This window comes from Aythya ferina (genome assembly GCF_964211825.1).
Source record: "Aythya ferina genome assembly, chromosome: 2".
Lineage (NCBI taxonomy): Eukaryota > Metazoa > Chordata > Aves > Anseriformes > Anatidae > Aythya > Aythya ferina.
The window spans coordinates 149,291,967-149,318,151 of record NC_140297.1 but is presented as its reverse complement, the minus strand read 5'-3'; the positions used below and the strand labels follow the sequence as shown (position 1 = coordinate 149,318,151).

General features: G+C 43.6%; 2 protein-coding genes across 17 annotated transcripts in view; one reads left to right on the top strand and one right to left on the bottom strand.

Moving 5' to 3' along the window:
* Positions 1-4,560: 4,560 nt before the first annotated feature.
* On the bottom strand, positions 4,561-11,363 carry LOC311431151 (uncharacterized protein). Of its 14 annotated transcripts, none has more exons than XR_014689276.1 (7): positions 11,142-11,363; positions 10,864-10,967; positions 10,519-10,656; positions 9,230-10,108; positions 8,388-8,642; positions 7,567-7,700; positions 4,561-6,602 (listed from the first exon to the last, which is right to left on the bottom strand). XR_014689276.1 is itself a non-coding variant. In XM_084508424.1 (7 exons), the coding sequence occupies exons 3-7, from the start codon at positions 10,586-10,588 to the stop codon at positions 5,360-5,362; spliced, it is 675 nt and encodes a 224-aa protein (XP_084364550.1). In that variant the 5' UTR covers positions 10,589-10,656; positions 10,864-10,967; positions 11,142-11,326; the 3' UTR covers positions 4,561-5,359. The 14 variants fall into 14 exon arrangements, 4 of the variants coding, with proteins under 4 accessions (XP_084364550.1, XP_084364549.1, XP_084364548.1 ...); XR_014689280.1 differs by having other exon boundaries at positions 9,230-9,378; positions 9,749-9,806; positions 10,058-10,108; positions 10,519-11,324; XM_084508424.1 differs by lacking the exon at positions 9,230-10,108 and having other exon boundaries at positions 4,561-5,446; positions 6,474-6,602; positions 11,142-11,326.
* Positions 11,364-11,545: 182 nt separating this feature from the next.
* ATAD2 (ATPase family AAA domain containing 2) overlaps positions 11,546-26,185 on the top strand; it is a 29,968-nt gene continuing 15,328 nt past the window's right edge. For 2 of the 3 annotated variants that reach the window (XM_084508419.1, XM_084508418.1), the window contains exons 1-14: positions 11,546-11,749; positions 14,771-14,913; positions 15,955-16,001; positions 16,997-17,150; positions 17,976-18,054; positions 19,583-19,655; positions 21,798-21,908; positions 22,355-22,460; positions 23,273-23,395; positions 23,624-23,726; positions 23,947-24,062; positions 24,901-25,075; positions 25,457-25,545; positions 25,887-26,046. In XM_084508419.1, coding sequence (XP_084364545.1) covers positions 11,624-11,749; positions 14,771-14,913; positions 15,955-16,001; positions 16,997-17,150; positions 17,976-18,054; positions 19,583-19,655; positions 21,798-21,908; positions 22,355-22,460; positions 23,273-23,395; positions 23,624-23,726; positions 23,947-24,062; positions 24,901-25,075; positions 25,457-25,545; positions 25,887-26,046 — 1,605 coding nt within the window. In that variant the 5' untranslated portion in view covers positions 11,546-11,623. Of the gene's footprint in view, positions 11,750-11,950; positions 12,566-14,770; positions 14,914-15,954; positions 16,002-16,996; positions 17,151-17,975; positions 18,055-19,582; positions 19,656-21,797; positions 21,909-22,354; positions 22,461-23,272; positions 23,396-23,623; positions 23,727-23,946; positions 24,063-24,900; positions 25,076-25,456; positions 25,546-25,886; positions 26,047-26,185 lie in introns of those variants that run through there. The other variant, XM_084508420.1, reaches the window with a different exon arrangement.

Here is a 26,185-nt window from a genome sequence, read left to right as displayed (position 1 = left end):
TAGAAAATGCGTGTCAGAAAAATAGAGCTTTTTTTTTTCCCCTAAAGTCCCAAACAGGCATATAAAAGAGGTTGAATTGAATAAATGGTATTCTTAATGAAAAAGAAGCAGTGGAGGAGAAAGAGGCAGGACAGACATGGGTCTTCTGTCCCATCCCAGCTCACTGCATCCATAGTTTGGTGGAAGTGAGAGGACCGACCCGTGGGACAGGGTGCCCCCAGCGTGCATGTAAGGCCATCAGGGCCTTGCCCTAACATTTTCAGTAGCGAACATTGTAGTGTTGGGTTACTGGAGAATTTGCAGTGACCACCAGCACACACAAGCCAGGAGAGAGTGGGACTGTGAGGAACTTTTTTCTGTTTGTTCAATGCCTAACTCAAGGGTGACCGAGTCCAAAAAGCCACCACACAGGGACTCTCAGCACATAAATACTGTAATAGGAATGGACTACAGAAAGTCAGGACTTCTCTGTGGGAAAGGATAAAGAGTGATTAAAGAGAAAAAGGAACATTTCTTCATGCTGATTTTTAACTTCTACATTCTGAATAATGGTTTAACTGTGAAGGTCTTCTATTCAGACTAATAACAGGAAGAAGTTTGCCCAAAACTTTGAAGAGCAAAAGTTTTGATGCCAGGAACGCTCCTGCTTCCTCATTGCCTGTCATTCCCTTTTAAGTGTGAAATTTTCCAGTTGCAATGCAATGAGCTGACTGTGGTTCCATAGGTAAAGATGCATTTAGGATACCAGGTTTTCAATATTGTCTTGAAGTGGATAAGAAGAAACACATTTTTGCCTCAGTGATATTTTTTTTTCCTCTCCTTTGCATGCAATGAAAGCTTCCTGTTGTCCGCTCAACACAGGCATCTTCTTCACGGTAGCTTTTTAAATACAGTGCTAACAACACAGCTCTTTGTTCCTTTCTGTACATCTACTGAAACACAGAAGACTAGGTGCCAGGTGTAGGTCAGTCTTGGAAAAAGCTGCCACCCCTAACACACTGACGGAAACGTCAGCATTGAGTTGCACCTGGCTCACGATTTGCCAGTGTTTACCTAGAAAGCTCCATGGTTTATATGGCACAGATAGATCCTGCAACAATTGAGAAAAGTTAGACTTGGAGTACTGTGTCCAGCAGTTCTGGGCTCCCCAGTACAAAAAAGACAGGGGTCTCCTGGAAAGAGTCCAGCGGAGGGCAACAAAGACGATAATGGGGCCTGGAGCATCTCCCCTGTGAGGAAGGGCTGAGAGACCTGGGGCTGTTCAGCCTGGAGAAAAGACTGAGAGGGGATCTCCTCAATGTGTATAAATAGCTGAGATGTGGTAGACAGAGGGATTTGGCCAACCTCTTTTCAATGGTTTGTGGGGACAGGACAAGGGGCAATGGCCACAAAATGGAGCCCAGGAAGCTCCGCACCAACATGTGGAAGAACTTCTTCACGGTGAGGGTGACGGAGCACTGGGACAGGCTGCCCAGGGAGGTTGTGGAGTCTCCTTCTCTGGAGATATTCAAGGCCCGTCTGGATGCCTACCTGGGCAACCTGCTCTAAGGAACCTGCTTTGGCAGGGGATTTGGACCCGATGATCTCTGGAGGTCCCTTCCAACCCCTACAATTCTAACAAAAAGGACTGGTTCATATTCATTCTGGTGCCTCAGTGGTGGAAGACGCTTATTGGACTGGCCTAGAAACCTGAAGTAATGTGCTCAGGAGTGCTAGCTAGCATCCCAAAAACTCAGCCCTGTAGAATGCAGTCACAGGAGAAAGATGACAATGCACTTCTAACAGATGAGGAAAAAAGCTAGGAAGCACAAATGGATATTTTTATGGTGTGTACTCTTTTGAGCACCTCAGAAGTTATTTTCACCTGTCTTGTCTGTGATTCCTCAACTTCATGTTTATTATATAAAGCATTTCTCAAAAAGTCATTTTAGAGAACAAGATAAGCAAACCATATACACAATCCCATTAAAAATGTCAAGCATAGATAAAAAACATCATACGATGGGTGAACAATGTCTGACGGGTAGGGCTCAGAGGGTTATGGTAAATGGGGCTACATCAGGCTGGTGGCTGGTCACCAGTGGGGTCCCCAGGGCTCCGTTTTAGGGCCAGTTCTTTTCAATGCTTTTATAAACAATTTGGATGTAGGACTAGAAGGTGTCTTGAGCAAATTTGCTGATGACACTCAACGTGAAGTTGTTGACTGTTGAGGGTGGAAAGGCCTTGCAGAGAGATCTGGACAGATTGGAGAGCTGGGCGATCACCAGCTGCATGAAGTTTTACAAGAGCAAGTGCCGGGTCCTGCACCTGGGACGGGGCAACCCTGGTTATATGTACAGACTGGGCGATGAGATGCTGGAGAGCAGCCCTGCAGAGACGGATCTAGGGGCGTTGTGGTTGACAGCAAGTTGAGTATGAGCCAGCAGTGTGCCCTGGCAGCCAGCAGGGCCAACCATACCCTGGGGTGCATCAAGCACGGCACTGCTAGTCAGTTGAGGGAGGTGATTGTCCTGCACTGCTCTGCGCTGTGCGGCCTCACCTCGAGCACTGTGTGCAGTTCTGGGCACCACAGTACAAAAAGAACATTAAACTGTTGGAGAGTGTCCAGAGAAGAGCTACGAAGATGGTGAAGGGCCTTGAGGGGAAGACATATGAGGAGCGGCTGAGGGCACTGGGCCCGTTTGGCCTGGAAAGGAGCAGGCTGAGGGGAGACCTCATCGCGGTCTACAGCTTCCTCATGAAAGACTCATAGAAACACAAGCTTGGAAAGGACCCACAGGATCATCTAGTCCAACCATCCTTCTATTACCATTGCTACCCACTAAGCTACTAAATCATAGCTCGTGCACCTTGTCCAGGCGCTTCCTGAACACCGTGAGGGACGGCGACTCCACCACCTCCCTGGGCAGGCCGTTCCAGTGCCTCACTGCCCTCAGAGAGAAAAAGTTTTTCCTGATATCTTATCTAAATCTCCCCAGGCACAACTTGTGGCCATTTCCTCAAGTCCTATCATTAGTTATCTGAGAAAAGAGGCTGACCCCTCCTCATCACAACCTCCCTTCAGGAAGTTGTAGAGTACAATGAGGTCTCCCCTGAGCCTCCTCTTCCCCACACCAACCACCCCCAGCTCCCTCAGCCACTCCTCACAGGACTTGTGCCCCAGGCCCTTCCCCAGCTTCGTAGCCCTGCCTGTGGGCAGCCCACGCCGGATCAGTTCATCAAGGACTGCATCCCGTGGGTGGGACCCCACAGCACAGGGGACGAGAGTGACCGAGAAGGAGCGGCAGAGAAGAAGTGCTGTAGACTGACCATAACCCCCATTCCCCCGTTCCCCTGCGCCGCTCGGGGGGAGGAGGTGGAAGAGGGTAGATGGGGGGGAAGGTGCTTTTGGTTTCTTTCCTTTGTTTCTCACTTCTCTAGCTTGTTAGTAATAAGCAATAAATCTTACTATCTCCCTATGCTGAGCCTGTTTTGCCCGTTACTATCATTACTGCGTGATTTTCTCGTCCTTATCTCAACCTTTGAGCCTTTTTCACATATTTTCTCCCCATTCCTCTTTGAGGAGGGGGAGGGAGAGAGCGGCTGTGGTGGAGCTCGGCTGCCCACTCGAGTGGAACCACGACAGTGTCACCTGCCACCTTTCTGAGGGTACGCTCCATCCCCTCATCTAGGTCATCAGTAAAGGTATTAAACAAGATAGGCCCCAGTACCGACCCCTGGGGGGCACCACTTGGAATGGGACGCCAGCTGGACTTAATTAGCCACAACCCACTGGGCACAGCCCTCCAGCCAGTTCTGTACCAGGAGAGGGAGTGGAGGGGCAGGCACCAATCTGTCCTCTTTAGAGACCAGTGACAGGACCTGAGGGAATGGTGCCAAGCTGAGGCAGGGGAGGTTCAGGCTGGACATCAGGACGAGGTTCTTCACCGAGAGGGTGGTCGCACACTGGAACAGGCTCCCCAGGGAAGCAGTCGCTGCACCGAGCCTGTCGGAGTTTAAGCAGCGTTTGGACTGTGCTCTTAGTCACATGGCCTGAATTTTGGGGTAGACCTGTGTAGTGCCAGGAGCTGGACTCGATGATCCTTAGGGGGCCCTTCCAACTTGCGATATTCTATGATTCTGTGGTTCTAAAAATCTGTGACATATTAACCAAGTTGAAGAAGAATTTAAGGAAAAAGGAGGTCGACTCCTTTATTACCTTCTCAATGTAATAATACATTAAAATGTAAATTCTCCATATATATTTTTCTTCCTCCTATGTTTGCCTTTGACACACAACCAAGACAACAAGAATGGGGTAAGCTGCTCACAAACTTTTTTTTTTTAAAGTTCATACAGTTTGAAGTGTAAGATTAAAAAACGACGACAACAACAAAACAGATGTTTTTATTATTACATAAATGTTTTTATTATTACAAAATGTGATGTTTTTATTATTACGAAACAGACTTTTTATTATTACATAGCCAAACAATACACATGAAAAAAAATTCTTAATACTACACTGATATTGGGACAGATGCTAAAAAGCTGCACGTGTGTTTCAGTTTTCTTAAGAAAAACAGACAAAGACATTGCAAAGCATAGATTGCATTGCATAGAGATGGTATTCACCATCAGTAGGTGTTGTGTACAAGATGTGACAACACAACAGCAACATATCCTGCTGTGTATTTTAGCACAGCTGATACAGAATCTTATTTTCAAAAAAATTAAACCTTTCCTGCCTTAACTTAAGTATCTGTGAAATTCAGAGAAATTTTTCTCTGCTGGGTTGAAGAGGTATGCTTCAAACAGAATATTGCTTTCTGTTTATATTTAAATATATTTATCACCAGCAATATATTCATTTTTATGAAAATAAATATCTATAATTATCTCCAGGACAGTAGAAAACAATTTATTCAACTATAAGGCTTTCTTGTAACTAGTTTTTCATATTAAAATGGTATTCTCTGGTATCAGTAACACTGTCATTGTTAGAAGCAAGACTCTTGCTTTGCTTCAGTTTGTGTCGTTTACTTTTAATAGGCAAAAATCTTGTGTTTCTGGACAGTGTTTCTCCCACATCCTTTCTCTAGCGTGTTAACGCTATGAAAGCCCTTTAAGGTGCTATCAGTAAATTATAAAAAAAGATACCTCCTGCACTAAGGTCAAGGAGGTTTACAAGTTTTTATAGGACATAAAAGTACCTCCTGCACTAAACTGCACTAAGAGGTTTCTGAAGGATTTGCATTTCGTATATAGGTTTCTTTTAAGACATTTATGTAGTGTCCAGTGGAATAAAGAGCACTACAGGTTACTTCAGAAAAATATATTCTGAAGAGCTGATAGAGTACGTTAAAAGTCTATCCAGTTTTCAGTTCTCTCTCTCTCCATACAGTAGAGCACGCTCCTGACTAACTTGTACAGTGCACTCTGAAGAGGAGAGATTTGTTTGCCGAAGCTAAAGGAAGAAATAGAAAACCAAGAAAGCTACTTAACTTTTAATACTTCAATTAAATGTTAAGTTACAAAAGTTCACAGGCCATGAGATAACATAAATAAATCCCTTCTCGAGCTAAAAGATCTCATTTTTTTATTCAGGAGCGGCCTCCCTGAATCTAAATAATCCTCTCACAGGCAGAACAGAGTGTCCGTTCTAACTCTTTATCAGATGTGGAAGAAGAGAGCGAGGTGACCAGTGCCTAAAAAAAAAGAGGCACTCTCTTTTTAAGGCAGACTGATCGGCACAACACATTTTATCTGTTCTCAAGCACGAGCAACTCTAAGATAAATGGGTTCAAGGATCTTCAATGTGAAGAGTGAATATCCAGCGTATACTGGGGACACCTGACTTGGACCATGGACGCCTCACGCAGATTTCTGAGGAGTTCGGACAACTCAGAAATCATCTTTTACAGGAAGAGACCAGAGAATTCGACTCAGTGTAAAACTGGCACAGGCAGAAATCTCCCCAGTGACAGATGCTCAAGGGCATTAGTTAAAAAGAGATTAGAGTGTGACTAGAGAGAAGTCTCAAACTCTTGTTATATACTTAAATTTCTCTCCAAGGATGGAACAACTGCTATCACCGTGCATGACTGGCTGTAGAGGGAGAGAGAGCAAGTGAAAGACTTAGAAAAGCACCTTCCCTTCGTAGTCCTCCCGCTCCCAAAATGGTTCTCAAGGAAAACTACTGACAGACTAAGGTTAACTGCTTTGAAAGGGCTGTGTGGGTGGACCCATTCATTGTCTTCAAGTTCAAGCTTTTTCCTGCAGAAACTGCCAACAATTATGCCAAATATAACAATGGTTTTGCAAGATGGAGAAACGTCTTCCAGACTGAAAGGGAGAAGTCGTACTGTTGTTGTTGTCATCTGCGCACAGACAGCTAAGCAGTAACGAGCAATGCTAAACAACCACGATATTCCAGAACACACAAATACTGCCTAACAGTGACAGAAAGTGCTAGAATTCAAAACAAAAATTACCTCCACCAAATCGGTTTTGTCGTAGTCTTCTCGATGGTTGTAAATACACTGAATAATGACTCCATACACTTTTTCCAGGTGATATATGTCCAATCTCTTCGTTATCTTAGTGACAAAGCGTAACAGTTTCTGAAGACAACAATGGAGCAAAGCAACAACTTTAGAATAGTACAAGATCCTTTGAATACGCTCTGTATGTTTTCAGAGGTTGAACAGTAACAATACAAGTGACATCCTACTTTTTCTTTCGCTATTAAATAAAATGTGACACACAGATTAAATATCCCATGAGATTTCAGCAGGGAAAGGAGTTAATTTTTCATAGTTCAGAGAAAGAAAAGGCTGAAATTTCGGACAATCTTTTACTACTAATCAATCTATCCCATCGATGGTCGTAATTGCAAGTCGACTGCTCCCAAAGCAGCAGGGAATGACACGATCCTCGCTGTAGGACAGCTGCTGCCACAGCAAAGCCACTGTTGCAGTTCATTCGAGAAGCGTTGCAGCAGCGCGGGGCACTGTAAAAAGGCTGCAGATCTTGTAGATACAGCTGTGCCAGCTGGAAAAGGAAGCACCCTTAGGTGATTACCTTTACCCACGTGTGCCATGCCTACAACTCTGCTGGCAGAACAGATTGCTCAAACGCCCAGAGCAAAGGTGGATTCGTTTGCTCAATCCTACCTTTAAATTCAGGGGTGGGTAAATAGCAAAGTGACTGCTTGGAGCAATCACCTCTCTCTCACACAGTCATTTCTATTACCAAAGATGCAGAGATGATCATCTCTGGCACAGCAACAGTGACGAGCTAGTGGCAGCACCTTCTTCCACTGCCACAGCTGTCCATTAGCTGTGTGAGCCTGCGAGTATGTAGCTGCAGATGACCAGAAGCAAATGGTAGCCTACAGAAATCTACACGAGCTGTGGAAACTAAACAGTCACAGTGCATTACAGGCTGAATGATTTCACTATCTATATGTCCTTCCAATTAATTGTTTTAATTGGCATTGGTTAACAATGGGCTTAATTTGCAATTTCACATGTCGCAGGAATATGTCCTATTTGAGCATTAAAAGAAAGCTGAAATTAGACATACTTTGAGCTCAGAGCGATCCACGATAACTATGTACTCTGTCTCTGCAGGAACTTTTACAGTGTTCTCATCCCTTGTCTGTTGCTGGTCTTCTTCCCAAGAACGTTCAGGAGTCACCGCTTGAAATGCCCAGGAATCTGGAAGGACACAAATTTCTTCAGTCAGGTTTTCTGTTTATCTAGAATACAGTCTCAGTGAAGTATCCTGTACCTGCAAAACAGTCTCCTTCTGCAAATACAGAGACAGAATTGTTAGCGTCTTCACTGAGAAATACTTGGCTTCTCCCTTCTTTCCAGCTACAGTCACTGCTCCATGAAAATTAGAAACTAAGACCAAAAAAAGCAAACAACAATACCCACAAACAAACAAAAAGCACTCCTGAAAAGGTTAATAGTGGAAAAAAAGAGTCACGTTGCCAATTCAGGTTAGGGAACACATCTTAGAGTACAACATAGGGCTTAAGTCTCCTATTCCACATGTTACTCTGGATCCACGCATCTTGAAGGGCAGCTTTTTCACCTAAGCTGCTCGTTATTGGAAAGCACCTCGTACAATAAAAGAATGGCAGTGACTGTCAGTGACTGCTGGCTTTCAGTTAGGTACCATTAGAAAAAAACTGACTTTAGAATCAAAACACCAGCACCTACAGAAACCTGTGGGCTTGGCTTGCACAATTAGAGGAGCAACATCATTACGGAATAAGCTGTGTGATGAGTTTTGAGAGCTGTAACAGAAAAAATAGAGTGAAATTGAAGGCTAAGAAATAGTGCAATCCTCCTCAGCAAGAATAAGGTGCTAAAGGATCTGTTGGACTTCTCCCTTACCATTTGAACTTGGATTTTCATTAGTTATAGTTCCCCATCTTGGTGTCGAATATCCACAAAGCTTAGCGCTTTCCTTTTCAGTGTTCAGTTTCACTTGACATATGTCAGAAACATGTTTTTCCACAAACTCTTCTTCAGCACTATCGTTTTGGTCACCTGTTGGTACTCTGTTCTCTTTATCAAATTGAGAACTCCTTCTTCTCTTTGCTGCAGCACGCGCACAGTTGTTCCTTCTGCGCTTTCTTTCTGACGCACCTACAAAGAGACAGCATAAAAAAATAATCCAAAATATAACCAAAAGAATTCTTTCTTCAAAATACGTTATCTTCATCTTACTTGACTGACAAGGAAAACAGAGGAACTGAGCTGCCACTGCCTATATCCCTACATATGCTGAGAAAAGAGTTGAAAGTTCATGGGGTCAGGTTGCTATTAAGATTAAAAACAAGCAAACAAACCACACACACAGCTACGGAATTTCATTCACTAAACAGTCACTTTCAGGATTTTACATGCTGAGGATTCTTACTTTGGATGGGCAGTATTAATACAACGTGAGGTTATTTGATAAAGTCTGATGCTTGGGTATTGGGCCTGTGATGTTCCAGTACCAGGAGAGAGGTTTCCTAATGCCCGCCTCAGCCCTCGTGCCTTTTGGTAAGCGTTGCTATTCTCCCCATTACTTGTAGCCTTCTTTGATATCAGCCTGGGCAGCTAACCTGAAGAGTAGGCTAGTCCTCATGTGCTCATACCACATCTTGGATTCCTTAACATGCAGGAAACACGGGTATGGCAGGGGGTTGGAGAAACTCCAGTTACTATTTTCAGTGGTAGTTACTTACATTCAGTGCAGTTTTCCAAAAAGTAAATTGAAGATAGTTGTTGTTAACTCCTCTTCCTTCTCAGATCATCCCCATAACGCTTGGACCTCTTTTTAAACCAAGCTTTTTTTTACAATATAAACACACTGATAATTTTCCAGAAAATGATTCTGTAATGACAGAATTTCAGAAATTCACAGATTTTTTTTAAAGCAGAATTTCTGAAACAAATTGCCACACAAAATTGATTTTTTCCCTCCCATACAGTATAACCATAACTACACATCTTTAAAAGGAATTCTGTAGTGGCAACTACTGAACTACATTCAATTAAACGACACACCAAAAACTCTGGAAGAGCTTACATACACGCTGCCACCTGAAGACATGCATTGCTCACGTTTTTCCATCCCGTGTCAGACCCACATGGATATTTTCACCCGTCAGCTTGTTACAAGACATCTATTTAACATCCTACAAAGCTGGCGGGCCCCAACAAATCCAGACAGTCATTTTCACAGAACTGTTGTGCACTCTTACCGATGCTAACTAAGCTTTGTCACCTGGCGGTTTTATGGGCCATCTCACTGCTCTTTTCCTGTGAACAATAAAAGGAGGGCTGCATTTAGGCTGCTGTAGAAGAAGAAGAAATACTAATACAGAACTACGGGATGGCTGAGGTCGGAAGGGACCTCTGGCACAGTGAGAGTGCTTCCTGATGCTCAGGGGGGACATCAACCTAAATTCATTCCAGCAGAGGTATCTAACACTGCCCACATCTGATCCTGCAGACCTCAGCTGCAGAGGCACGCACTTCAATACTGACAAAGAAAGAACAGAGGGCCTTACCCACACAACAGGCTCATCTCCGTGCCCTGACTTCTGTTTCCAGAGCGGGATCTGAAAGTTAAGCAATTTGCCATAAACCACTCCTGACTTCCAGAGATTAGTTTCGGCTTGGGTAAGTTCTTCGCTAAACTCTGCATTTCATCAGCTTGTATCAGTGCTGCTGTCAGAAAGCTTGCCCCAGTTTTTATCTTTCAGAAACATTAAACTGGACGCTATTCTGGACCATATAATGTAATCTTCCCCCTAACTTGAGGGATGACAGGGAAAAATCAGCCCACAGCCCTTAGGGGCACCACGATTCCTTCTTCCCACAATCCAAGCGTGTCAGGTAAGGACATTCATAGAAACATTCAGGTTGGAAGAGACCTTTAAGATCATCCAGCCCAACCTTTAACCTTTAATTAAGATTAATCTGTTGTTTTAGGGCAACTTCTTTTAAGCTTGGAAAGAATGCCACGAACCTTTTGTTCCCCTGAGGGTATCCTTATCCTTGGGGCTTCTAGAGGAGAGAGCAGGGCTCTCTTCTGGCATGGCAGCTCGAGCTGTTTCCTTTTACCGTTTCTCAGGTTCTGCTGTCGCCTTGATGTCTTGAGCAAATGCTGCCTAGGGTCCGGAGGCCAGAAACAAATGAAATTCTTCATGCTCCCGGGTGGTGCTGCCCGCACGCCTCTCAGCTGCTGCAGGGGGGCCTGGGGCCAAGTCTCACCTACCCCAGGCCCTAGTTAAAAGGCCTGGGATAGTTAAAGGGCCTCCCAGCTCCCCTCGCCTCTGCTTTACCACCCCCCCGGAGCGCACAACTCCCCCACTCGCCATCCTCCTCTCGTCGGAGATGAAACCCGCGTAGGACTCCTCCACAGGGCGCTCCCCCCGACTCCTGATGCAGTCGCGCTGCTTCCACGCCTTTTCCTCGCTGCAAAACACAACCGCCGACGGCACCGTTTTCTGTTTTTTTTCCATCCCCTTTTCACCTTCACCTCCAGCAACCCAAACCGGGCCGGGAAGGTTTCCCTGCGGGGTTTTTAGCTCCGTTTCCAGCTCCCCCCTCAGCGCGCCGCCAGCCTCCATTTTGAGGCGCCTCCCTTACCAGGAGCAGCCGGTGTAGGCGCAGGCGGCTCGGGGAGGCACCGCCGGCCGGTACCGGTACCGATACCGGCCCTCATCCAGCTCCGCCATGCTCCGGGGGGAGATTTCCCGTGCTGGGGAACGGGGCCGGGCTCCTGAGGGAGCCGCCTGAGGGCGGGCGCGGAGCCCGTGAGGAGGCGGCGCCCGCCTGAGGGGGCGGCACGCGCCGCTTCCCGCCCGCCAAAAGGCTCAAACGGTGCTGAGGCCGCTAAGTCGAACCCTCCGCCGGGAAAGATTTCAAAAATAGTTCCGAAAAATAAAGAAATAATAATAAAAAAAAAAAAAGGGCGGGCGAGGGCCGGCCCTCCGTGAGGGCGGGGAGAGGAGGGAAGAGAGGGGAGGAAGAAAGGGGGGAGGAAGGAGCTGGAGGGCTCCGTGTGAGGCGGAGGGATCCGCAGCGCTGCGCGGGTCCGCCTCAGCGGGCGCCGTCCCTGCGGCGCCGCCATGGTGGTGCTGAGGCGCAGTGCCGGCAGCCGCCGGCAGTCCCTGGCCGCCATGGACTCGAGCTCCGAGTTCCTCTCGCTGCAGCCCGGCGGCAGGAGGACGAGCAGGCAGAGAGCAGCCCCGGCCGTGAGTTCCCGCGGGGGTCGTTCTCCACCCCCCCCCCTCAGCCCCCCCCCTCCCTCAGGCGGCCCCGGGGGCAGGTGCAGGCGGGGGGTGCTGAGGGGGCTCGGAGAGCAAGGCTAAAAATCAGGGCTAAGTAGTGCTGAAGGAAAAAAACCGTTAGTTAGGGGGTGTAATGTGGTTACGACTTCCCTGAAGGGTTTGCTGGTGTTAGGGAAGACCCTAATTTGTTCTTAGGGACGGTTTGTGTGTCTGGTATTTCATCCGCACCATTTCCAGCTCCGTCTTGCTGCTCCCATCCCCTCTCAGCATCACCTGGAGGAGTTGGCTGCTGTACATACAGCTAGCGAGAGGTAAAGCTCTGCTCTTCCCAAAGGCAGAGCAGAAGCACCTCAAACCACCTCACAGCTCTCGGGGCGAGCCCTGCCTCTGAGCGATGCTTTCAGCTCTCCGTGCCGCCGAGCTCAGCGTTCTCGGCTGTTTGGGTTCAGGCTGGGGTTTTGTTTTGCTTTTTCTCTTCCCCCTTCTCATTTCAAGTCTGCTGAACTAAGCAGGAAGCAGCCCTTGGGGTGTCTTCTCTTTGCAAGCAGGCGCTGGAGGCTGCTTCAGTATCTGCACTTTGCTGTTGCAGTGTGCGCGAGAAATGGTTGTCAAAGCCTGCAAGGACTTGAGCTGCCCGCGGCACGTGAGGGAAGGCTGTGCAAAGTCAGGCAGGGCAAACAGCCGGCCCGCTTTCGTTGTGGGAGCAGGAATGAGGAAGTTAAGTGTAAAGTTTTCACTGAAGCGAAAGCAGATGTTCGTTCTCATGAGACAGGTTGTAAGGTGTGTTTGGTTTGGTTTCTTTCTTTGTGTTTTTTCACCTCTTTGCAGAACTTTCCCATGCTTCGAGGCACAGACTCAATCCTGTTTCGTTTGTAGGACCGCCAGGCTTTGCTGGAGCACTCAATATGGGAGACATGTAGAAGTGCCCTAGATGACAGAGATGGCGATCCTGCTCCTAGCTGCATGTTCACATCCTAATGTCTCTTCCCTAACTTTCTGGTGCACAAAGACATGGCAATAGCAGCTTTTGCAGCTTCCCCAATATCAGCAAGCCGCTTACCTCCAGTTATTCGGCGTATTTCATCCATCTAGATTAAGAAGCATGCAGCAGAAAGTCTCAGGTAAACTGGAATCTGATGGCTTCGTCTTCTCCCAAGTTTCCAGTCCCAAGGAGTCCTGTGGCAGACCGTAAGTGGCTGCTGTCCCTCTGGAGGCTGTTTGTCTGCAGCTTTACATCCCCGCTGTAATTCCTCAGGCTGGACCAGGTCGTTTTGTTGTGACCTGTACTTGACACCCGTGTGCTTCAGAGTTCCCTTTTTGTTTGGGGAAAGTGGCCCTTTTCTCTGCTGAGCCTTCCTGAGTCATCTGCGTAGGGACTTGACACCAGAGCTCGTAGCTTAAACGCACTTATCTGTTTGGCTGGCACTTGAGCATCTGCTTACTTCCCTAGAGACACCCGACAGCTAACTTCTTAGAAGCGATTGTTGATCGCTTCCCGTAGTAGGAGGAAAATAACTTTCAAACTACTACAGAATTCCTTCCTCCGGTTTCCTTGTTCTGGTTTAGGTGCTTGCTTCTGCTGAATTTCACTTCTTGAGTGCGTTTTTTCAGCCTTGTATGACTGATGCGAGCCAGTTCTGCCCTGCTGGCAGCCTGCTGCAGGTGACGTAGTGCTTCTCAGCGCCTGCTGTCTCACTGACTTGGGATGCTTTCGTAGGAGCCAGAGGATGGTCAGAGTTAGCAATGTCCATTGTTCCTGGCTGTGCCCTTGTTTGAGACAGGGTGAAGATAAAAGAAGAGCTGATAAAGAATAACACGAGTACACGGCACTGTGCTTGTTGCAGAGAAGTCATCAAATAAATGCAAAACTATGTGTACAGAGGTCTCCCGAGTTATTCCACTCTTTTCTTTCTTAAGCCTCCCAGAGGAAAAACGTTAAACAGGCTGGTCTCATCAAGCTTTAGGTCTTGTTTCATCTCTGCTGGATCTGGGTAACAAAAAATGTCTTCAAGAGTTGTTTCAGGTGCCTGGATTCAAACTCGTGCTAGGGCAAGCATCTCGTGAGGCCCCTTTCTATCAGCACAGAGAACAGGAGGAAGAAAAGCGTTCTCCCACGTGCCCTTACCAGTGCCCTCCTCTAACTTCTTCATGCCTTTGCCGTTACCTTGAGCAAACACTAACTAAGCTCTTAGTAAAGTTGGTGCTGAGAAGCAGAAGAATCTTGTCTATTTTCTGACTTTGGAGTGAAATTTGGTTTGAGGTACTCTTACTGAAACTTCATTTTGTAAACAGAACGAGTCCCCGCTCAAGGATATCACAGCTTCCCTCCCGTACTAGAAATGATAGTACTGACCCTTGTAGCAGCAATGTGAAGAAGGTCAAGGGCAGTAAGAAGGGTTCAAAGCTTTGGTATAACGAGCTGACTCTTTTTTTTGACAGAGCTCCTAATAAGCATCTTTAGCAAGGTCTGGAGATGGGAGAAAAACTAACTAGATTTTAATTCTAGGACGTATAATGTCAAGCTTGACTGTTCCTCTGAACAGTCAATTGAATTTAAAATTTTTTAATTTAAATTAATTAGTTTAGTTTTTTTTAATTTAAATTCAATTGAATTTAAAGTTTTGAATTTAAATTCCAGTTGAATTTATTGAAAGAAATTCCAATTGAATTTAAAGTTTTTTGTTGTTGTTTTTCACGAAACACTAAGTTTATGTGAAACGTTTTGCTGCAATATGTTTTTGCCAAGGATATTAAGCTTAAGTTATCCACAAGAAAACGGTGGGGAGAGGGAAGCTTTAGTGTTGAAAGCTTTTTTTTTTTTTTTCCCTGGGTTTTTCTTGAGCACAGCGGTGTTTCAGTGTCTGCCTGCCATTAGTTGCCCCACTACCAAGTCAGGAGGGTTAATTAAACTTGCGTGAGGCAGAATTTCTTTATCTGAATCTACGCGGTTCACATAAATATATTCTTATTTCCTTCTTTCCCTAGGATTATTCTTCTACCAGTATTGAATGTTTCAACGGACACTGTTTAAGATCAATGAGAAAAAGCATCCTGCGGTGTTCGGACTCCAACTTTGAAGGAAGTATGGCCATACTGAGGGCAAATGTCAACAGAAGACGCTTTTCAAGGTACTGTATTTCTATATGTTCAATCTCTGTTCGATTTGTAGATTGAAAAGCAAGAGAGAAAGCATGTGCAGTGAGTCGTGGCCTGAGAAAACTCCGGCTAAAATCAGCAGAGGCCTATGAGCATGCTGATGGCGGTACCAGTACCTTAAAACTAGAATCCCTCTTCTCAGTGAAAGTCTTCTGCTTTTCTAAAAAAACGTGTGTTTTTTCCCCAACCCCTTCGAGGTGTTGTTGTGGTTTAGCTGCCAGCCGGGTTAAACACCACACAGCCCTTCGCCAACCCTCCCACCTCCCTCTCTGGGATGGGGGAGAGAAACGGGAAAGTGAAGCCCGTGAGTTGAGATAAAGGCAGTTTATTAAGACAGGAAAATAATGATGATGATGATGGTACTGCTAATAGTAATGCGTACAAAACCAGTGAAGTACAATGCAGTTGCTCACTACCCGCTGCCCAGTGCCCAGCGTAACCCCTAACAGCCCGGCTGCCCCGCCCTATCCATGGTGCAGCTTGTTGCCATGAGGCATAGAATTCTTTGGCCAGTTGGGGTCGGCCATCCTGAGTCTGTCCCCTCGCAGCTGTTGCTGTGCGCCGATTCTGATCGCTGGTAGGACAGTGAGACACCAAAAGGTCCTTGGCTTGTTGTAAGTACTGCTCTGCAGCAATGGAAACATCGGGGTGGTATCAGCACTCTTCTAAACATCCTTTCACACATCCTAACCAAAACATAGCAACCTACCCGCTACTAGGAGAACTAACTCTGTCCTAACTGAAACCAGGACATGGATCTTTTCCACTTGGGTGCTATTGCTCCTAATTTTGAGAATTCAACATGAGCAAGCTAGGAAATGTGGGTACATACAGAACCACGTGTATACGGTATGCAACAGACTTGGGATCTGGATCCTCCGTGAGGCCTACAGGCTTCTCTTTGTATACCATGGAGCACTGGCTTGTAAACCTGGTGAAATTTCCCATCCTTGATGGGTCTAATACAAAAACTCTTTTCTCCCTTCTCTCCCCTGTCCTCTTTCTTAATGTAGGCAGTTGAGAAAGCCGAAATTGGAACAAGAAAAAGAATATAACACAGGTAAGTGGCTGTAATTCCCCGGGATACCTATTTATGCTGGTTACTGAAGAGGATGGCACTTGGTCACTGCATCGCTTTCATTTGGCCCCAAAGCCTTCTGTACTCAGCTGAATTCACTCCTCAGTGACTTTTCTGTGAAGAGAGGTAGGTGCAAATAGGAGATTTTATGAATTCCTTGGGGAGGGAGCAGTGTGAATTGCAGCTTTGTAGGCGCAAAGGAAACTGTTCTAATTGTGCAAAGTAAATTGAAAAGTAAGTTCAAACTTAGTTTTATAGTTGGCAACCCCAAAACTAAACATTAGCTGTGATCCTACCACCACAGTGGTGTAGCTCTTCCCTTCCCCTTGTCCTCTTGGCTCTTTTAATGACAGTGCAAGCAACAAAGCTGTGCCAAAGGTTGCTGTATGGTAAACAATGGGCAGGCTTTTTCCTAAAAAGCACGAGTTTGAGTTATCTGGTGTTTGGGTGTTTCTCTTGAAACAATTCTTACCTCCTTGAGCTGTTAGATCATAATGCAGGAAAAGAAAGTGCTGCATGCCTAAACAGAGTAATAAAACATACACTTCTTAGGAAGAGGCTTGCAATGTACTAGTGTTTTTTTTGAGCACTGTTATATACACTTTTACATAAATGGAGTGAAAACACCTTAGAGAAAGGTGTTGATTGTTCTCACTTTTCCAAGACAGAAGTAACTGGAGTAAATTTCCCTCCTGCATGGAACAAAAGTTGCACGTTTGTTTTTGTCTGGCTAGCTTTCAGTCTCTTTAAAAATTTCTCTACAGGTCACAGTTTTAAGTAGACAGTTTAAACGTGCAGAGCGATAAATAAGTGGAATGCAGTGGTTGTGACAACAACTTCTGATCTGGAATGTAAAGAAAAATCAATCCACTTCAGGGTGCCTTTTTTGTTTGTCTGTTTACATTTTACAAGAGCAACGGTGAAATAAGGAGAATCCCATCTTCACTGTTTCAAAATACTTTGTTTCTGCGTTTCAGTCACCAGAACATTGAGGAGTAGAGCTGGTGCAAAACCTGTGAGACGAGTCCACGGAGAAAACAGGGACTTGGAGCTGCGCCGCAGCTGTCAAGTCCGAAGCAGTCGGTACTCTACTCCTAACTCGTCTATTCTATTTGACAAATTTATAACAAAGTAAGTCATCTTTTCTTGCAGACCTCTTAAAATGATCTTTCTTAGCAAGCCTTTGCGCTATGGCATGATGTTGGCCTCGACTTGCTCTTTATTTTGACAGCAAAGAGGTATGGCTGCTCCTGGCCTTGAGAGTTCAATTCGTTGAGTTTTCCCCATTTGGTAGTTTTCTTAGCATCAGAAGTGCCATCATTTTTAATGAACTTTTTGTTCCATACTCACAAAAGTGAATGTAATGCTTGGTTAGGAAACTGAGAACGGTTTGATACAGTCAAAGCAAAGTAGTCCTAGCGATTCTGCACTTCTGTCCATGGTTTATTTCTCTTTCTGAAGCCAAAATTGTTTTCTGCTTCAGAATTTGCTTTCCTTTCATTTCATCATTTTCTACAACACTAAACTTAGATTCCCACGTAGAGAAGGACAAACAGCCTTTCCTCGGTTAACAAAAAATGACTTACTGCTACTGTGCAGAGCAACTTAAGTAGGATTAAAAGTTGACATAATTTTTTTATAACATCTTCTTAGGATGTCAGAATTCTTCTTTTCCTGCTGCATTTAAATATATATATATTTTTAAATGTGCTCAGTAAGAGGGGAAAATAAACCTGAAAACAGCGTATGTTTGCAAATCCTCAAAAGCTTGTTCTTAAATCTCTATCAAAAATAAAGATTTGACCTAATCTTTTGGTAATGTCTAAAGTCTTGGCTAAGTGTCAATGACTTTTGCTTTGTGCATACTACATTAAAATCTCTTATTGATTATGTGTGCTGTTTTATTTTTTTCATACATGCCGAACTTTGCTCTTCCATGTCAACTTTGTATCTTAGTACTGCGGAAGTTGTGCTACAAAAAATGGATGAAATGGAGCAGATACGTAGATGCCAAAGACGTTGGGAAGATGTTGAGGTACAAATGACAGAGCAAATACTCCGTCAGTTTGCCATTTTTGTAGAGTATTTCCCGTAGGGAAGTAACTTAGTTGTAATTTTAATTGAACTGAAATAACTTCCTTCCAAAGAATAGTGTGGTCTAAACTACCATTTGGTCTTGCTCTCTGGTTATGTCTTCATGTCTTACTGATACGGTTGTGCTCCAGGTATCTTTTAAGAGTGGAGGAAGCATCTTCTGCAGAAGACGTGGGATAACGGGGAGATGCTGAAATGCATGTCTACCACTCCAGTTTCTGAATTGCCTTCTGCTTTTTGAATGGACACTGTTTACAAACAGCTGTTTCGGACTTGGGTTTTTACTGCAAATGTTACTAAAAGCTCTGCCTGGGGGACTGAATATGCAAAAAGCCTGGTGCTTTCCATCAGCTTGGCAGTTTAAGCTGTTTAGCTTTTTATCATTAACTCCTAAATCATATTTCTCGTCGTGCTCAGGAACGCACTTACTTGGAAAGCTTGACAAAAGGCAGTGCATAGCTTCCTGTGTTGGTCACTCGCTCAAATTTTGACTGAACTTTTTTTTTTTCCTGAGAGCTCACAAAGAATCTCCAGTATCATGTAGCTTTAATCATCTGTTACAGGCAAATGGAGCTGTTTTCTTTAATTGACCTAACTTGCATTTTAGAATTCTTCCTTGGTTGCAAACTGCTCCCAGAGTTTTCAGCAGAGTTTTCAGAAGCCTTTCAAATTTCCAGCTGAATGAACTGATGGCTACTTTATGTATATTTGTTCGTGTGCTGGCCTTGCCTGAGAGCTTAAATAAACCCCTGTCTGTAGAGGAACCCATGTTAAAGTTGTATGCAGCAATCATACTTCCTCTGTCTTAGTTTTGCTCTATTAAATTAAATTATTTTATTAAATTACTGTTCTTTTGAATGATAGGCACATCATTGTAAAACTTCCCGATAACCTACTTTCATAGCTTTTTGTTTAGCTCTGAATTCCCTTTTTTTTTTTTTTTTTTTTCTCTCAAATCACAGAATGGTTGAGGTTAGAAGGGGCCTCTGGAGGTCACCTGGTCCAACCTTCCCCTGCTCAAGCAGGGACACCTAGAGCTGGTTGCCCAGGGCTGTGAAATTAATCCAGAATTGTCCACAGTACTTTTTATTAGCATCTCTCACACGCCTGTATGATTTCTTTTGGTATGTCTGCTAGAAAGGTAGTTCTTTTTCCTTGGTTCTGTCACGCTGTAGGTTATTAACCTACGATTAATGCACTCAGTTTTGTATCTGGGCAAGTATTTAACCACTGCATGTACTGAGCCCTGGTTTAGAGCAGAAATTCTTGTTACTGATTGTGAGTGCACGCAATCATATTCCCATTCTGTCATCTTGTGCAATAATTTATTTTTTGTGTGTATACGGGGTGCCTCGATAATGTTTCTGTGTAAGCATCAACAGACAGACGTGTCTGTCAGTGGATGTATGTGTATGCACGTCTGTTTTGCTGCACGTTTGTGACCGATCTTTCTTGCTGCTTGGAATTAGGAGAACCTTGATATCTTCACCTGTGTGAGGTCGGACTTTGAAAGAACTGGACCTGGCAGTCCAGATGAGATTGGTGAGTTCTGGTTTTAAGTTTTCTTTACTCTGTTCTAACCAAAAGCCTTGTCTTGAACAACTGAAACAAGCTAATCTACTGGGTATTTGTCTTCTGTAAAAATTCTGTGTTGCTATTGACTTCACAAGCCTTACTATGAGCTCTAGGGCTGTACTGTAGTGAGCTCAGAACAGGTGAAAAAAAAAAAATACAGCGCTTTTCCAAACTGCTTACAAGATAAAAGGCAACAGATGGTTGTAGACAGGTGGGAATGGAAAGAAATGGACAGCATTACTCAGCATGCGAAACGGCGATACCGCTACAGCAGGAGTGTGACAGTTTTCATGGTTTTGAGCAGCACAGCAAGAATTTTCAGGAAGCAAGATAGATAGGCTGCCAGATGTGTATGAAAAGCTCCTCCCAAGCGTGAAGCTCAGCAGGAGGGAAGATAGCGTTGTGCATTTCTGCGTTGAGGAGGCAGTCACCGTAAGCTGCTGTCAGGGCCTGTAATTAGGAGCTGTCATCTGGGTACTCAGTGACTTGTGGAATGAGGTTAAGCCACGAAAGGCCATATTAACTTGGAAGTGATGGGAAAACTTACAGTTTTTAAGAAGAATGTTAGTTGTGATTAAGGCAGTAAATTAGATCATCCTCGTAGGAGCTTTGTAAACAGATCAGAACAGGGCAAGACTGTACTTAAGGACCGACAAGGGTGTTGCAGTAGATGAGCTGACGAGTTAGATTAAGTGATAGAGCTCACCTGCACACCTGCAAAGGAGCTCAGAGAGACAGTGACAGGAGGCTGAGCCCCAGAAAAGACTTTGCTCCTCCCTTCAGAGGCCCAGAGGAGCAGAGAGATGCACAGTGGCAGGTGGGAACCTGAGGGAAGTTCTTCAGAGGAAGAATGGCTGGGCCATGGACTAGTAAGGGAGATGCAGAGTTGACTCCTTTGGAGGCTTAGTTAAGAAAATGTTAGCTCAAAGTCTTAGTAAGAGTAGCTTGAATACAAGGCGGGGGCCAGTCTAGAGGGAGAAGCTTGGTTAAAGTGTGTGGGTTTCAGGGAGCTGTGCAGTAGGGAGTTGTAGAGAGGAATTTTAAATAGCACGTTGAATGGGAAATGAGCCCGGGGCAATTAATTGATGATCAAAATGCAAACTACAATTTTAAATCAGGAAAAAGCTAGGATATACTTTTATAATGAACAATATGCCAGAAAAGAGTGAGGAAAGTGTCAGTGTTGTTCTAAAGGAAGTTATTGGAACAAAGGAAAGGGTTAGAGGAGCAATAAAGCAGAGGAATTCATGCTTTTGCGATAGAAGTGTTGGAACACCAAGGACTGGAGATGGTAGTGATCACAGACTCATTTCCTGATCACTCAGTTTTCCGTGTGCTGTCTGTATACCCCATGGCACCTACCTTGCATTCAGAAAGCAATGCAACCTTTGGGGTTAACAAATAAAAACCAAAGAGGGCAGTGCTTTCCAAGAAAAAAAAAGTCCTTTTGGCAAACAGGTAGGTGAACGGAGTATGTACGTTCCTTCCTCGGTGTCCTGCTGTTAACGTGAGAGGATATTCAGCAGAACCCAGTAGATAATTGCACTCTGGTTCTTGTGTATTTTACCATCTTTCATGAAACAACTTCAGGTTACTTGGCAGAAGCTAATGGCCTAAACTTATGTGCATTTAGCATTGTTTTCTCATTGGTGAGCTTCAAGCCTGTGTCTGGCCCATTATTGCTCACAGAATTTGTGGCAGAGCTAGACTTGGACTTAGATGACTATGCTTAGTCTTAGCACTCCAGATTATTAAAACCCTTTCCATTAAATACTTTCTCAAACTAAGAAGTGACTTTCTGAAGTAGCTGATTTCAGAAGATCTGCATCTTAGCTAAGCAATATGACAGAATTTGGCCTGTTGTTAAACGCTGAGGCTGACGACAAGTCCATCAGCAGTTTCAGAGAGGACAGAACAATGTCTAGCTGCATGCTAGGATTTGTGATTTCTGAAACGTGACTTGCATAAATTCATCTTAAGGTTTTGCAGGATCCACTGTGTCATTCAAATAATGATAGTAATAAAACTTACAGGCATCTGTGTAATGCCTTTTGGATTTCATATAATTTGCAAAAGTACTTAACGATTTGGTGTCATTTTGTGGTACAGTACAAACATCAAGAGGAAGTGAGAACAAAGAAAATGATGGTGAAGATGTTCCGAGGCGTTACAACCGTCGACAGAGGAAACCTGTTGACCGCTACCAAGCTCCTATGGAAAGTAGGTTGAACGCACAGTTTCTCTGAAAACCTTGTTTCTTGCACATAAGTGAGATAAACTTTTTGAATGCAAATACATGTGTTTGCGCACACAGTTCTATTTCAGTTCTGTACCTTCATTCTGCACATGAACTTCCCTGTTTTTAGCAGACACGTGTGTCCTGTGCACATTGTATTTCTTTGCTGTTTGGTGTACTTAGTGCTGTGTATCCTTGATATAACAGTGATTAATCACACTTAATAGTCTTGCTCTTGTGATTTTCAGTTCACCTTTAAAAAGGGTGAACTTGTACTTTTCCACTTGTACCATGCACTGCTGAAAAGCAAAACCAGTTAAAAATTCTTCTGGCATTAGGGATGAGTGAAACACGTGGCATTTTCTTTATCTTTTGATATCCTCCTCTCTTAACTGTATCTGTATCATTATTCTAAATTCTTTCCTTTCAGTAAGACAAAGAGATCGAGAGAGGACTAACTCGGGCCAGCCCCGTTCTGTCAGACAGAAAGAGTCACTTGAAAATGCTGGGTCACAAAAATCTAGAAGACGTGCCAGGTTGGTGTATGGCTAGTGATAGCTCTTACTTATCCGTAGAGCTGTCAGTCTCCTTACTGCATAATGCTTCAAAGGGTTTTCAGTTTAGTGGTAATTACAGAGTAAGTTTATGATCGATACTTTGGTAGTCTGAGGATAGAGAGGAAAGAAATATTTGGAGGGGAGGAGGTGGATACTTTTAAGTTGGTTTCTTTTTTAAATCCAATGTTTGTGGGTCGCTGATAAGATGATTATGGAGGTAGTGTCTGAGTTTCTGTAACTGAAATTTTTTGGTTCTGGAACTGAAGCCAGAATCCCCCCTTAAAAATCTTAGTCAGACTATTTAATCTTGAAGGATACAAATTATTTTCTTAAAACCGAAAATAATTGTATTTGATTTAGAGGGAGAGGCTTTATGGAAGTTTCGTTAGATTTAAAAAAAAAAAAAAAAAAAAGTTATCACTCAAATACTGACTCTAGTTTCTGTTTGGAATCAAGTAATGTTTCTATATGAAATTAACCTTAAACAATAAAAGATCTAAATGAAGTCATAAATTGCCTTAGTCATGGTAAAGGCTTTTTGGATTCTGTAAGCAGTTAGTGTGTAGAGAATGCTGTTGATTGCCAGATGTTTTGTTGAGCATTCTTGAAAGCAGACAGTTGTCACGAGGAAAATCATGTCATGGCCTTTGAAATCAGATTCCTAAGGAGTACAATGGACTGGAAAATAGATCTCAGAGTAAATTCGGAGATGGAATTCCCTTAATTTTTGGTGTTACTTAGTATCTGCTCTATTTTCTTGTTAACTTTCTGGTTTATATGCTTGCTTGCAGACGGAGACGTGCAGATGACATCAGTGATTCTACATCCTCTTGCTCATCTCCCTCGCTTAGCACATGTGATACGGAGGAGGGTGGTGAGAGCAGTGAGGACGGCGAGAGCACATCTCCAAGAAGGTTGCTGTCGTTAGAGAACAGGGGAGGGATGAATCTCCTTCAAATGAATATTTAGCCATGTTTAAGTTTATCTAAATTGAACTGTGGAAGTTTATGTCAATTAATTAGGTCTTCTATATATTAATTAATGTCTTCTACATTTGCTTGGCATTACTATGAAAAACAAAAATCTTTGAGCTGCATCTTAAAGAAAAAGAAGCCTTATAACTTCTCCTTAATTCAAATCAGGACTTTTCGAGTGAAACTTCAGAAACAGGACCTAAAGAGAGTTCAGAGGGATCAAAAGAAAGTTGGAGGAAGTCAGGGAGATGCAATGCAAATAGATAGTGCGGTAAGTCTTAAACTAATCCTCGTGTCAGCGAGTGTTTCCAGTGATTATGGGAGATATCAGTGTGCCATCTACAACTCCCTTTGTTGATGGTTTTCTCTAAAGCAACTTCAAAAATTGCCCAGAATGTTTCCGTTGTGCTGAGAGAATTTCTGATGAAACCTTGATCTAGGTTGCTGCTTTCTTTAACATACAAACTCTGTGGTGTTGAATTTCTCTTTAGATTGGATTTGAGAATGTGGGTGGTCTTTCCAAACACATCGCAGCTTTGAAAGAGATGGTGATTTTTCCCCTCCTGTATCCAGAAGTTTTTCAGCGGTTCAATATTCAGCCCCCAAGGTAACTCATTAAAGTGGTAAATCGTAAGTCAGCTGTTTTCAGGAGAAAGTTCAATTAAGGTATCACTATGCTTCCATGCTTCAACATTTTTGGCAGCGGTGAACATTTGTTTTAGTAGTAGCAAAAAGTGGTTTCTTAAAAATGGATAGAATCCAGAATATTTGTAGGTTAAAAATATAAGCAACGTCTTAAAATTTTAAGTTTTACCATCTGGTGTTTTTAAAAAGTTGGGTTAGTTGGGTTGGATTGGTTTTGTTCTCAGTTTTATGTACAAGTCAGCTTGATTAGTTTGTAAGCAAGAAGGGATTATCTAGTGGAAGTCAATTGTAATATGTTGCCTGGAAGCCCAGTTGTTTTTCCTGCCTACTTTTGCTTTCTTTTTTTTTTTTTTCTCCTCTGAGTGCTAAGGCATCACTTTTCCTTCTGGCTTTAGGCTTCCTCACTTGCCATCAGCAATAGATGGTCTGAGAGACCAAACCCAGTAACTTAATGCTTTTGAGAGGAGCATTAAATGCTTTACTATCAGATTCTGCATATTGTGAAAGCAAGAATACGTAGTTTATCGCTGAAGAATAAACTGGTGATTCACCGTTCAGCCTATTCTCAGATTCTGTGCTGAAGTTTGCCCGTTTGGCTCCAGTTTGCTGTAATCACCCTGTTTGTCAGCAGTTTTGGAAGTGTCCTTCTGGGACAATATGCTCTCTTTTGAAGGTTTTATACACTTGAGTTACCCCCTTATTCATTTCTTTGGGTGAAAAAAAAGAATTTTCTCGTGAAACGTTGTAAAAACGCGGAACTTCTATCTGTTCTTATTCTTATTATGTTCTTATTATTGCAGAGGCTGTCTATTTTATGGCCCCCCAGGAACAGGGAAAACACTAGTTGCTCGTGCACTTGCCAGTGAATATAGCCGAAGTGACAGAAAAATATCATTTTTTATGAGAAATGCTTCGGACTGCATGAGAAAATACGTGGGGGAATCAGAACGCCAACTTCGTGTGTTATTTGAACAGGTAAGGTTGAAATGCGCAGTGTATTCTGTCAGAGTTGAAACCATTATTTTCTGTAGTCAACGTTTTTAAGTAGAACTTGCTCTTTTTTTGTATTTTGTTAGTTTTTTTGTCCCACTGCAATGGAAATGTCAGTGTTTCTGCTGTCATTCTGTGAATGTCAGCTGTAAGAACTACTGGAACGATTTGCTTCCTGTCACCCGGATCCAGTGGGTTGACACAGACTGCTGTCTTCTGTTAGTCATGCCAGATACTCCAGTGGCTCTATCAGTAGAGGTCCCAGAGGCTAAAGTGAAAAATCAAGTTTAGATGACATTCCAACCATGATGTTTTTGTGCATTTTTCCTTTAAATAATGCTGTTCTACTCTGTGTTTTCGTGCTAGGCCTATCAGATGCGACCTTCAATTATTTTCTTTGATGAGATAGATGGTCTCGCTCCTGTGCGCTCCAGTAAACAAGACCACATTCATAGGTATTACAGTTTTGCACCTACATAAAATCTGCTTGATCTTTGGGGAAGTAAAAAAAAAAAAAAAAAAAAAAGGGATGATGACCTGTTTAATTTACTGTGAGCACGTTAATTTATCCTGCACACTTGTAACTCAATGCCAAAACAGGTGATTTTAAACAATAGCTGAAACCAATTTACTAAGCCTGGTATCAGCATGTGGTCTGTGTTAACTTACCTGTTTTTTATGTCTTAAAACGAGTCTTGTCCTTAAAGCTTGTCCTTTTTGACTACTCATGGAAGAAAGTCGTGGAATGTAACAAAATTTACTGAACCAGTAAGTAAAACTTATATTTTTCTATTAGTTCCATTGTTTCAACTCTTCTGACACTTATGGACGGCGTAGGTAACAGAGGGGAGATCGTGGTAATCGGAGCTACCAACAGACTGGATTCTATAGATCCTGCTTTACGAAGACCGGGACGCTTTGACAGAGAGTTCCTCTTCAACTTGCCAAATAAAGAGGTGAGAACTTAAATTCAACATTAGTGCTACCATGGCAAAGTCCAACTTTATAGGGAAAAAAAATTGACAACTTGAACAAGAGAGTGATATGTGGAGACACTGCGTTGTTCCGTGGAGGGCAAATCTGGTACTGGATATA